At 39.2% G+C, this 11,950-nt stretch overlaps 2 protein-coding genes across 2 annotated transcripts in view; one reads left to right on the forward strand and one right to left on the reverse strand.

Annotated features, from left to right (window-relative positions):
• The window catches only part of LOC137393962 (malignant fibrous histiocytoma-amplified sequence 1 homolog), a 32,992-nt gene extending 29,692 nt beyond the window's left edge, over positions 1-3,300 (reverse strand). The window contains exons 1-2 of the mRNA XM_068080678.1: positions 3,002-3,300; positions 2,519-2,668 (exon numbers count right to left, since the gene is read on the reverse strand). Coding sequence (XP_067936779.1) covers positions 2,519-2,668; positions 3,002-3,300 — 449 coding nt within the window. The remainder of the gene's footprint in view (positions 1-2,518; positions 2,669-3,001) is intronic.
• Positions 3,301-3,864: 564 nt separating this feature from the next.
• On the forward strand, positions 3,865-6,113 carry LOC137393963 (uncharacterized). Its single transcript, XM_068080679.1, has 2 exons — positions 3,865-4,383; positions 4,592-6,113. Exons 1-2 carry the CDS (start codon positions 3,881-3,883, stop codon positions 6,111-6,113), a joined length of 2,025 nt encoding a protein of 674 aa, XP_067936780.1. The 5' UTR covers positions 3,865-3,880.
• Positions 6,114-11,950: the final 5,837 nt, after the last annotated feature.

An 11,950-nucleotide genomic window follows, 5' to 3' on the forward strand; every position in this document is an offset into this window, starting at 1 on the left:
TATGAAGTTGAAAAGTTATATGTATATGTAACTTATATAACTTATGTATATGGTAACTGTTGTTTTATGTTAAATAAAAATAAACTGTCTGTGCAAAGTTTGGATTCACCGAGTCATACCTAAAGTTTGGAATCCAAGTATGAAACATCATCAACCGCTGCAAAGACATTCTTTTTCTTTAATGCTGGTCTCCCAAAAGTGCCCTACTCAGATTTTTGATAACATAGTCTTCTTTATCATTTAAGACATGGATTGCATTTACACGGTAGCTACACCTTTGATTACTAGTTTAATATTGCTGGGTTCCAAAAACACTCTGTTTTTCTGAACACGGGCTGACACTCTTAGTCATCTTCTCTGAAATAGCTGATACTTGAAGTTTTATTAATATAGATTGGTTGCTCTGACAAAGAAAGGTTTCAAATTAAAAGTACCGTATAGAGTTCAGCCTAGAGCTAAAGTTCAACCTGCCACCCATCGAGGCCCAGCCCTCACATGAGTACATGGTAGAAAAAAGGCTGGAGGAAGCGCGCATCACCATCTAAGAGGAGCAGATGGCCATCCGGCAAGAAGCCTAAGAAGAGCCTCCCGTGTATGCACCAAGAGACTAGGTCTGGCTCCTAAACAAAAGGAGAAGACGAGGAGAACGCTAAACTGCAGGCTAAGTTGTAGGGCTTTTACAGGTCGTAAAGGTCTGACCAAGCCATAGTTGGCTGATAGAGCGACAGGGCTAGTCTTCAGTACAAAGTGAGAGCAGACTGAAGCCTTTCTGTGCCTGCCCGGAAGTGCTCAGACAAGCACTGGCCATCATAGAGCCCAATATGAAAGGGGCAAAGGCTAAGAGGCAGGAGGAACAGAACGAGTTAGAGCTGACCAAGCAGAGGAAAAAGGCGTACACCTTCACTGCTTTCAGCAAGGAACTGGAAGACCGGCTGCAGAAGCTCCGACGAAGGCAAGAGAAGCAGCAGGAGCAGGAAATTCCGGAAGAACCAGTCCGCTAAGCCCCTCGCCAGCTCAGCATCCTAGGCTGAATAAAGGCTCTTGCGGTCTACCGGCATAACCTCCGGCCAGTCTAGAGCACTTGGCCAACAGACCGGTATGGAAAGTGGGCGTGACTAACCGTGATGACAGCCAATCAGGATTGCCACAGGCATAGTGCTGCCAGAGCCAAGTAAACAGGGGTGCTGAGGGGATTGATGACACAAGATCTTTTGTTTCTACACCTTCAAGTGAATCAGTTTGATAACAAAGGCACAGCACTATTTCTACAGACACTATTAAATCTATTCCAGAGCTTGTTACAACGATGGCAAGTTCAGGCGAGAATCTCGACTCCTTAGCTGAGATGCTGAACTTACTGGAGTCTGTGAGGACAGGAGAGGAGTTGATGGTGGGTTTACTAGACTTGAAAGAAGAGACCGTGTCCACGCGTCAGAGCATGGGCCCGGCTGCCCAAGAGAGTAAGGATGAGCTCTTTGGTAACTCAAAGGTCTGCTCTGGCCAGGCTGTCTCCCCGAGCTAATCCGTTACCGACAGAGAGGCTCGAGTTAAAACACACCTGGTTGACACTCAAGCCATGATCGATCAGACAATACCAGCTCACATTATGCCTTTTAAGAAGATGCCTGCAAGTTCACTCACCGAAACGCCATTAAAAATTCATGAACGCCTTGACTGATAAAAAGTGAAGAGAGCTAAGTTGGCGGAGCCAGTTCAGGTATCATGTGTGACTGAGACCGAGCCCATTTAGTTGCCAGTGCCCATGCAGCAACCTTTACAGAAGCTGCAAATTAAGTTGGCCAAAATATGGACAGAGGAGGTAATTCATACCAAGCGCTACGCCTGCAGTAGCACATATGAGTGGGTGGAATAAGCACTGAAGGAGCCTGGCCCCTATGCCTATGTGAGACAGCACGCGGTGCAGCATTTTGAGCTGTATGGCTGCCCGTGCCATTTGATATACGTTTACCAGGACCAGTTGATAGTCCACCAAGCTACCGAGTGCGGCAGTGCAGTATCCCTGGCCCGCTAGACATCCTTTCTGCAAGTCAGAGAGTTGCCGGTCAGCCTAGAAATGCTGCCCTGCCAGCCAATGTCGATTGTGGCCAACCGCTCACTACAGAGCCAGCAGCCCGGTCTGTTACTACTCAAAGGACAGAAAAAGAACACCAGCTGAAAGCCTCATGCTGGCCTCGAGTTGCCACATCTCAGTCAAGCCCGACATGACCGGGACTGCTCATTTTCCTCCTAGGACGAGACCAGAACCAGCCAAGACAGCAACGCCATCGAAGCAGCTTTTGTCTACCCCTGCAGAACTGAAGGTCGAAAGTTCAAACCCCGTGCAAAGCAGATTTTTCGTTCCTAAAACTTCATCGCTATAATTGGACTTACAGATGACAAACAACAAACATTGAAATTAATAGATGTGTAGGTTAAAATCTGGATAAGGACATTCTCACCAAACTACCCTGAAGTAATAAGAAACTTGTAAGTGTAAAAAAATTATTTCAACTCTTACTGCTCTGCATGCTTTTCAGGAAAACTGTCTTGATCTCGTAGACAAAGCTCCTTGACTGAAGGGAAGACTTTACACAACTGAGCAAGGAATTCATCAGAAATATCTCCGAATACAACCAGACACTCTAGCTTTTGCACGCCGCATGGAAGTCTACAATACAGCATTGCAAGTAATACATATGGCTATAACTAGCGACTTATGTTCTGATCCTGGTATCTGGTATCATAACATCAAAGCACAGTAATGGTTGCTAGTCTTCAGCATTATATACATGTTATAGATAACATGATAGCCAAAAATTTCCAGTAAACAAAGTTTTATTTAATAAAATGTACTGAGAAGCAGCTATTATCGTGAGAAAATTCTATTTAAAAGTTGTCGCTTAACGAAAGCAGCTTCAATTGTGAGATTTTTATTGCTCGATGACTTACCATGGCAACCATCACATAGAAAAATAATGCCAATGGATTAGGTTTCACTAACCTTTCTAACAACCTCTCAAGATTGTCAATGCTTTGCCGAGTTATTGCAAGATGTGTCAGATCAGGAACTAAATGGAATATTTCGGAAGGTAGCTCATGTGTCTTTGTAAGAGTCAAGTGTGTGATCACACGATTACTGAACTCTACCTCTAGCTGGTTCCGAGTGTAATATTTCCATCTTTGCAATAAGTTGTAATCGCAGTCCAATGTTCCATCTCTTCGTGGCAGCCAATCTGAGAGATCACTGATCTCATCATTGTTATCACACCATGACAAAGAATAACTTGTATCTGAAACCATTGAATCAATAAATCAAATGTAAAGTATTAGCAGATTTTACAGTAGGGGAGAGCGGGGTAGGTTGGACCCCTGGAGCAGGTTGGACTTTGTAAATTTTGAGCAATATGTGCATTTTCAGAGTTATCTTTCCACATTATATGTAGGTCAAGGTCAATTCATCACTTCCTGTCAATGACTGAACAAGACATGTGCAATTGTAAGTAAATAAGTTTCAAATCTATATTTTCTGCCTAAAAAGTAACTATAAGAAATAAAAACTTTTAGCAATTTATTCTAGATTGAATTGTTATTTTGCCCCCAAACTCTGTTTGAGGGATGTTTACCATGTATTCAGCAAAATTCAGATAAAATTTTACAGCTAAACAATATTGAATTAAAAAAAAATACAATCTTGCTAGCAAAGGTCAGAAGGGGCAGGTTGGCCTTTTGAGAAAGGGGCAAGTTGGCCTGTAGGCCAACCTGCCCCTGCAACAATGTTATAATGGAAAATGATAATAATCTTTGCCTGTTTGACTCCTACTTCAGTTTAGTGACAATTAGTACAATTAATATATGCATACTAATACCATTGTAGGCAACCATGGTTAGGAATTATAAACGCAAGACAGAGAGAGGGGCCAGCAAAGAGAACATTGATGCTGCGCTCAAGTTTTGGAGTGAAGGGGCTACTTTAGACCAAACAGTAGATACTTATAAAATTTCAGCTACCACGCTTAAAAGACATCGAAAGAATGCTGGTGAGGGCTATGTCCGTTGTAAAACAGTGAAGATGGTGTTTAGCGAAGCCATGGAACAAACATTAGCTACACATCTTAAAGACCTAGACTCGCGATTCCATGGCTTAACACCTGTTAAGTGTCGTGAGTTAGCATATGAATATGCTATCAACAACAGAACCGAAGTAAAAGTACCTGAGAGCTGGCACACAAATAAGTCAGCTGGCAAAGATTGGCTTGCTGCTTTTATGAAGAGACACAAGTTATCAATAAGAACACCAGAGGCCACTTCGTTAGCCAGACAGTCAGCATTTAATAGGCCAGCAGTTAACCTGTTCTTCGACAAGCTCAAAGAAGTAACTGCTAGGTAAGCAAAATGTAACAAATTATTATGAGCCTACAGCATATAATTAGTTTTTAGCCGCGGCAAGTTCATCAATACTAAATACTCACATTATAATACTGCAGGCCAGCTATAGATCTTGTAGACTTCTACTACAAATTATAAGTAGCCTAACATTTAGTGAATTAAATTATGATGTTTCTGGTTTTCAAATAAGAACTATTTGTTTCAGATTCCAAATATTACCACAGAATATCTACAACCTAGACGAGACTGGTGTGACCACGGTTCAGAACCCTGGAAAAGTGATAAGTGTGATGGGAAAAAAGCAAGTAGGAGCTACTGCATCTCAGGAGCGTGGTGAACTGGTTACAATGTGTTGTGCTGTAAACGCTATCGGTAATTCTCTACCACCGTTCTACATTTTCCCAAGGGTGAATATGAAACAACACTTTCTAAATGGGGCTCCTGCAAGTGCAAAGGGAGTGGCTTGTAAAACTGGGTATATGAACAGCGATATATTTACAAATGAATACTTACCATTCTTCATTAGTCATGCAAAGCCATGCAGCAGCGAACCAACTCTGCTAATTCTTGACAATCACAGTTCACATATATCTCTTCAGTCAATCGAATTATGCAAAGAGAAGCATATCATCTTATTAACTCTCCCTCCTCACACTTCCCACAGACTTCAGCCCCTAGATCGTAGTGTATATGGTCCTCTGAAGCGTTACCTTAACTCAACTATGGATGAATGGCAGCGAAGTAATCCTGGGCGTGCTATAACCATATATGAAATGGCACAGCTATCAGGTGTAGCTTTTACAAAGAGTGTCACAAATGCTAACATTATAGCTGGGTTTAGCGCAACAGGCATATATCCCTACAATGCAGACATATTCGACGACAGTGAGTTTCTCCCTGCTGATGCGACCGACCAACCAGATCCTGAAAGACATCAACCACAACCGGATGCAGAGCCACAACCGGATGCTAGACATCAACCAGATAATGAGCCACAGTCTGATCCAGAGCCACATGTAGAGCCACAGGCTTCTACATCTACTCATCCCTCACCTTCTTCCAGTAATATACATGTAGGTGAACCAATACCATCAACATCTGCACAAACACCAATAGAGCAGAGGCGAGTATCAACCTCGCATATAACTCCAGAGCAGCTTATGCCATTGCCTAAAGCTGGCATTCGCCAAAAAAAGAACACCAAAAGAAGGAAAGTAGCATCTGCTATTCTAACTGATACACCGGAAAAAAACAGAATTGCAGAGCATGCTGCAGCAAAAGTATCCAAACAACCTGCAAAGAGGAGAAAAACGACACCCATTCCTGAATCCTCAGATGACGATGATATCTTGCCAATAGCATTAACGGACTCGGAGTCTGGAGAAGATCCGTTCGATCCTGAACAGCAACAGGAAGATCTGGGGGAAATTACCAAAGGCTGCTATGTGCTAGTAAAATATCCTGCTGGCAGGAAGACAATATTTTATGCCGGGTTTGTATTAGATGTTAAAGAGGATGACAGATTTGAAGTTAACTTTCTACACAAGGTCAGCAGCAGTAGACAATGTGCCTTTCAGTATCCAGATAAGGAGGACCGTGACTGCATACCTAAAGATGATATTGTGTTAAATTTGGGCGACCCAGTATCTACAGGGGGAACTTTAAGAGCAATAAGACGCATCATGTTCAACGTAGATTTGAGCAAGTTCTATGACGATCTGAGATGACTTGATTATTAGATACCAATTTTGAGTAAAATTTTATTTCTCTGTATTGGATACAAAGATTGAGCAAGATTTTATGTATTTCTGTTTTAAAAGCACTTCTTTGCTGGGACTTTTTCTGGTTCTGGTACCAACTTTATGGTATAGAACATTTTATTTCACTGTTTTAATAATTCTGTCTTCTACCATAATTCAATTTTATCTTATTCACCTTGGCTGTGTTAAATAAAACTTTCATATCACATCTTATTTTGCGCATAACCTGAGCTTAATAATGGATAGTCCAACCTGCCCCACTATGGGGTCCAACCTACCCCGCATGCGGGGCAGGTTGGACTTTTGAACTTGTTGTGCAAGAGCAAGAATAACTCTTTCAAAAAAATTCCCAGAAATTTAACAAAGGACCACAGTGGTGTCAACAAGTGAATGTAGTGTCACACAAAATTCCATGAAAATGTGATAAAAAACACAGCAGCAATAGCAAGAAACCTAAAAAGGGGTCCAACCTACCCCGCTCTCCCCTAGTATAGAACAAGGTTTTATGATGAAAAATGCATAAAAGTTTACTTGCAAAAAAATTCACATTACAGTGTTTGGTATCAAAAGGTTCACCATGTCTTACATTGCAGTATTGTAGGTGCAAAACATGTGGAAATGCAATAACAAGCTCTTAAAAACTCAAAAACCAACAGTTAATCGCAGCCATCACGAAAACGCCGTAGTTTGGAATCTCTTTATTTCGATGATGTACTAAAAAATTGTGATTATTGTTTTGACAGTGATGTTATCATGTGAAATTAAAGGCCAATAAAAGGCTCAATATAAAACGTCTCGTAGCACTAGTTTATGACAAACAAGTTGGGTTATACCGAAAAGCCCGTACCAAATATAGATGCTCATTACTTTACAGTTTCGTTTCAGCCAGGTCTAATCATGTAGTCGTAATCTGATCATGTGAACCATACTTCCTGCCAAACAGCGCTAATAATTTCTGCAGAATTTTTCGATTACTACTGGTGACCAACAGGCTTGTTGTGTTTATCAGACAAAGATATGTACTCCTTCGAGCTAAGGTTAAAAAATTAAACAAATTTTCACGGTAGGTTATAAAATATCAGCGCTGAAAGTGACAGCATTACAATGACGATGAAATAGACGCCTAAGAACAATAGACATGGTTTTATTGAATGCGTGAAGTATATTTGTGAAAATATTTTGACGAATGAGGTTGCGTGAAAGCGTAAACAAAACTACAGAAGCCATCGTGTTCAACTACATCCCATTTAAGACGTTTCGGAAAGGGATTCCAATCTACGGCGTTTTTGTGATGGCTGCAATTAACTGTTTGTTTTTGAGCTTTTAAGAGCTTGTAATCTCATTTCCACATATGTTGCACCTACAACACAGCAGAGTAAGACATGGTGAATCTTTTAATACCAAATAACTGTTATGTGAATTTTGTTGCAAGTCAACCTTTAACAATATAGCCAAAATCCCTTTGAGATCACTAGGGAGTGATATGATACACTCTGATGAAGCTCTATGAAAAACGGTGAGCAATACAATACATAAATTAAGGTAGTGTAAACTATACCTAGTGTAAACTAGAGTAAGTTAAATCCTGTTTATCCATAACTCTATCTTCCACCAACTCTGAGCAAAGTTAAACTTGAAACTCTATTTAAGGTGAAATATCAATAAAATCCTATTCGCTGAGTGTTACTCGAGTAACTTGATTCTTTATACAAAATTTAGGTTTATACATCTGTTTTTTTCATGTAGTTTCATGTAAAGTATTTGTTTCAATGCTCTATGCAATTTATTCAAGTAATTTTTGTTGTTTAAATTAAATACAATAAATGCTTTTAAGAATATTTGTTTCAACATAGGACACACCCAAAATAAAATCCAAATAATTGAACGGATCACCTTCTGTATGTCGTGGTTGAATGTATAGGGTGGCTATATAAAATAAAAGCACATATAACAATTAGGTATACTAAATTATCTGTAAATACCGGGATTATCGATACATTGCAAGTTAAGATATTATACTAACTCATCTACTTTGTTCATGGTGGGGTGTTTATTGCTATCCATAATACTTTACTAACATTTGAATGAAGAGCTGTCTTGGGGTATGCGAGAAACTACGCGGCTTGGAAGATATAGCGTTCTGTTTCTACTATTGTAGAGCTTAGACAGATTACAACCTTTGCTAGGGGCAGAGTTTCACAAGCTGTCTCAAAAGCCTTATAGCAGCTAAATCATACATCATATTATGCAAATCGACTTGGAGTATTGCCATCTTACCAGCAAATATCTATCAACACAAGTCCAGCCAATTTAGGTGCATGCAATATCATCAACTCCCAATCTGGAATTATATATGCTAGTCTAAATATATCGCCAACTTTATCCAAAACGAATTACAAAAATATGTAACGCACAGCGCAAAAGAGGTGAGCAATGTATGTACAAATCACCGTGCGAAAACTCTCTCTCACCCGCCCTCTCCCTCACTCAGGGATAACTACTGTGAGCAATTTAGGTCTGAGGAAGTAAAATGTTACTGAGAGGCTCTCTGTTCAGAGAAGCAAATATGCATATATAGACTGACATGGTTAGTTAACATAAAACATTTTGATGTACCGAAAGTGTGACTAAGGTTTAATGGTTCGATTGAAAAATGAATGCTTCAAAGAGTCTGTACTAATGGTGTGCCTAATATTAAACACTTTTGTGTCGTACGATTTATTGAGGACTAGAAATTTATCATAGTCAACTTTGAGTTTCCCAGGAAAGTTCTTATTCATGGGAGAGATGTCCTTGTCTTCTCACAATCAGTATGAGCCACTTCCCTTTGACATTTCCAATGAGATGTTATCATATGTTTTAAATAGTATGTCATTCTAAAAGTTTTTCTATTAATTTTCACCTTTTGAATTAATTCTAATTTGGTTGTTATGTAACAGGAACTGAAACGCTGACACCTTGAAATAAAAAACACCATGTAAATGTAGTAATGGGGTACCCCATCAAATGATAGTCTGTATAAGTAGTTACAGGTAGCATTGAAGGGTGAGTTGGTTTACCTATATCAAAACTTAGTGGCCAGTCTGTTGGCCCACTATTCTATTCGGTTTAATTGATTTTGTAGAGCAATGCTAACTGACTGGTAATTGGTCAATAATCGATTAGACATTTGCGGCATTAGCAAAAGCTTAGTATCCTGAAATCTTACAGCGCATACAATGCATCAAGCGTGTGTGCTGACCATTTGATCACATAATCTGTCTGATATGCGTGAACGCATTTGAGATGTAAAGCAATTAAATTTTGTGAGTCAACAAAACCTCGTTACGAGGTGGTGACCTTATATGCGATTAAATAAAAATATTGCAAAATAATTATATACGGTAGCTTAATAAACTCAAAAAACCAGGTATGCTTACAGTAAAGATAACAAACCAGAAGCTACTGCACAATAACTAAATATATAACAGCTTAAAAATCGGCGTTCAGGGCAAAGAGGAAGTACTGCACTATAAAACGACATAACTAGCTTACCCATGATATTTCGATTCATCAGAAGTTGAATTCAATACTTTTTCTTCTGAACCTGTAGTTACAACAGAACATGATTAACTACATCCGTAATTTATCATGTCAGCTGTAGAATACGGGTGAAGCGTCCAGGTAACCATACCGGGGACCCGGATAAAGCGTTCTGGCAACGACACGGAGAACCCGGATAAAGTACGATTGAAAAAAAAACATACATCTAGCGGTCTATGGTCTGGCATACTACCGCCTTACCGCGTGTCGTTCACTACATTTTCGCAACTCGCCGGTTGTTTCGTAACACGCTGCAACATCGAAACTAATCGTGCGCTCTTACGATTTGGTTGCTAATAGCAAACGCCTGAAAAAGTTTTCTGTACCTGAAATGTAATCCGCCAAAACATGAAAGCATGTTGTACACAAACATTTATTCAAACTTTATTATTAATACTGAGAAAACAGGTTGATTTCCTGTCACAATTTTGTTGTATTTGTATTACTGTTATTAGAAACTTTTAGTGAATCAATTGAAAAAATTAATGTTATCTGGCAATCATAATTCAGGACAATTGGCCCTTGCACAACAACGAGTAAACTAAAAAAAGGTGTGAAGGCGGCAACTACTAATGAGCGGTTCTGTAAACATTCTAGTAAATTATAGTTTGGCCAGCTATTTTAGTAGACTTTTCGAATGCCAACAAGCTACAACATCAAATAGTAATAGTAAAACTATAACAAATCTTTTGGAGCAAAATGTACCACCTAAGCTGAGGTCAAAAATGGTTGTGTTGTGGCGGAAGCCAGGCCACAAATTTATTACTGATGTTTTATATACATACACGCATACGATTACTCTTATACCGGTATATACATGTATTTTGTATATTGTGTCTGTCTTTATTGTGTCTTATCGCTTTGTTAGTTTGGCCGAAACTAAGCCAACGAGTTAGCGACTCTATTAATTGCTATTCATAGATGGCTTCCTACTCGGTTCCACTATACGATCCGGGAGTAAAAGTGCCTTTCGATAGGAGGGCAAAGTAGTCGCAGCTCCACGACTAATGAAATTTTCTTCGGAGGTAAACTAACGAAAAACCCCACTCATATCTCTTACATTTATGCAACATTTATTCCAATCTAGATCGTATCTGACTAAAGGTCGGCAAAATCCTTTACAGTATCAAAAACAGAAGTCAATTTATAGAAACTAACCATTGCAGTAAAACATTGTTATAGCTGAAAATCATGTTTTTGAAATAGCTGTATATTAGCAATGTTCCCACAAACGTAAATGTCAAGAGATTAGTTAATAGGTAGGAAACTTAGCAGTTACAATACGTTCCCACAGCATATATTATCTCCCACTAACGGAAACAAGTATGCATCAACAACCATTGCTTACATGCTGCATACGTGTACAATATTCTTACCATTTGATTGTGGAGTTGGGAATTATTTACTCAGTCCATAGCAACACTATAGTAGGAACACAACTCCTATTCAGTCTATCTATTTACATGTATATAGAAGTAGCTTTATAGTTATACTCTTTCCATATCTAGCAACTAAGGAAGCAACATCATTTAATTGTATACTAATAGTTGATCGATCAACATGTATATTATATCATAATATCTTACGTCTAAACTGCTAATCTAACCCCAACCCAGTCTTTAGAGGGTTGGTTGGAAGTGTACGTACATTAGCGTATATATGAGGCATCGTTACATGAACTATAGCATTGGATTAGCCTTGTTGTAGAACCGTAACCTGACCATCACTAGACTACCTCTCACCTATCGGCATCGACACTCACATAGACGGTGAATAACACTATAGCACCAGCTAACCAGAGTCCTCTGCACCTAACTACAAACACAACTGAAGTGAAGACTATCAATATATAAGGAGATTTGGACTCATACTAATACTGAAGGTAGATAGCTCATTTACAACAAAATAAGCTACAACAACATTAAGCATAATCACTTCACTATTAAACACACAGTAGGATATTGATTATATCAGTTTGAAAGTGAAAGGAAAATTCATTCTATTATTACTATATACTGTATTATAAACATGCTTTTGGAAAAGAGAGCGTTTACTGCCAATCTTGTCCAAATGCTGTTTGAACATAGGCCTTTGAAAAAGAAAGCACTACACCTCCGAAACAACAAGCTGCAATTAATCACCAACCGGAGAAGTCTTGACTTATGAAAACCTAATTATCCGACACCTAAAGGATCATTCCCATGGCTAGGAAATTACACACG

The sequence above is a fragment of the Watersipora subatra genome, chromosome 4 (genome assembly GCF_963576615.1).
Source record: "Watersipora subatra chromosome 4, tzWatSuba1.1, whole genome shotgun sequence".
In the NCBI taxonomy this organism is placed as follows: domain Eukaryota; kingdom Metazoa; phylum Bryozoa; class Gymnolaemata; order Cheilostomatida; family Watersiporidae; genus Watersipora; species Watersipora subatra.

Excerpts from the sequence above, each read along its gene's own strand:
- LOC137393963 (XM_068080679.1), top strand. The coding sequence starts at position 3,881 with ATGGTTAGGAATTATAAACGCAAGACAGAGAGAGGGGCCAGCAAAGAG. Across the intron at positions 4,384-4,591 it reads CTCAAAGAAGTAACTGCTAG|ATTCCAAATATTACCACAGA; the intron begins GTAAGCAAAATG and ends TATTTGTTTCAG.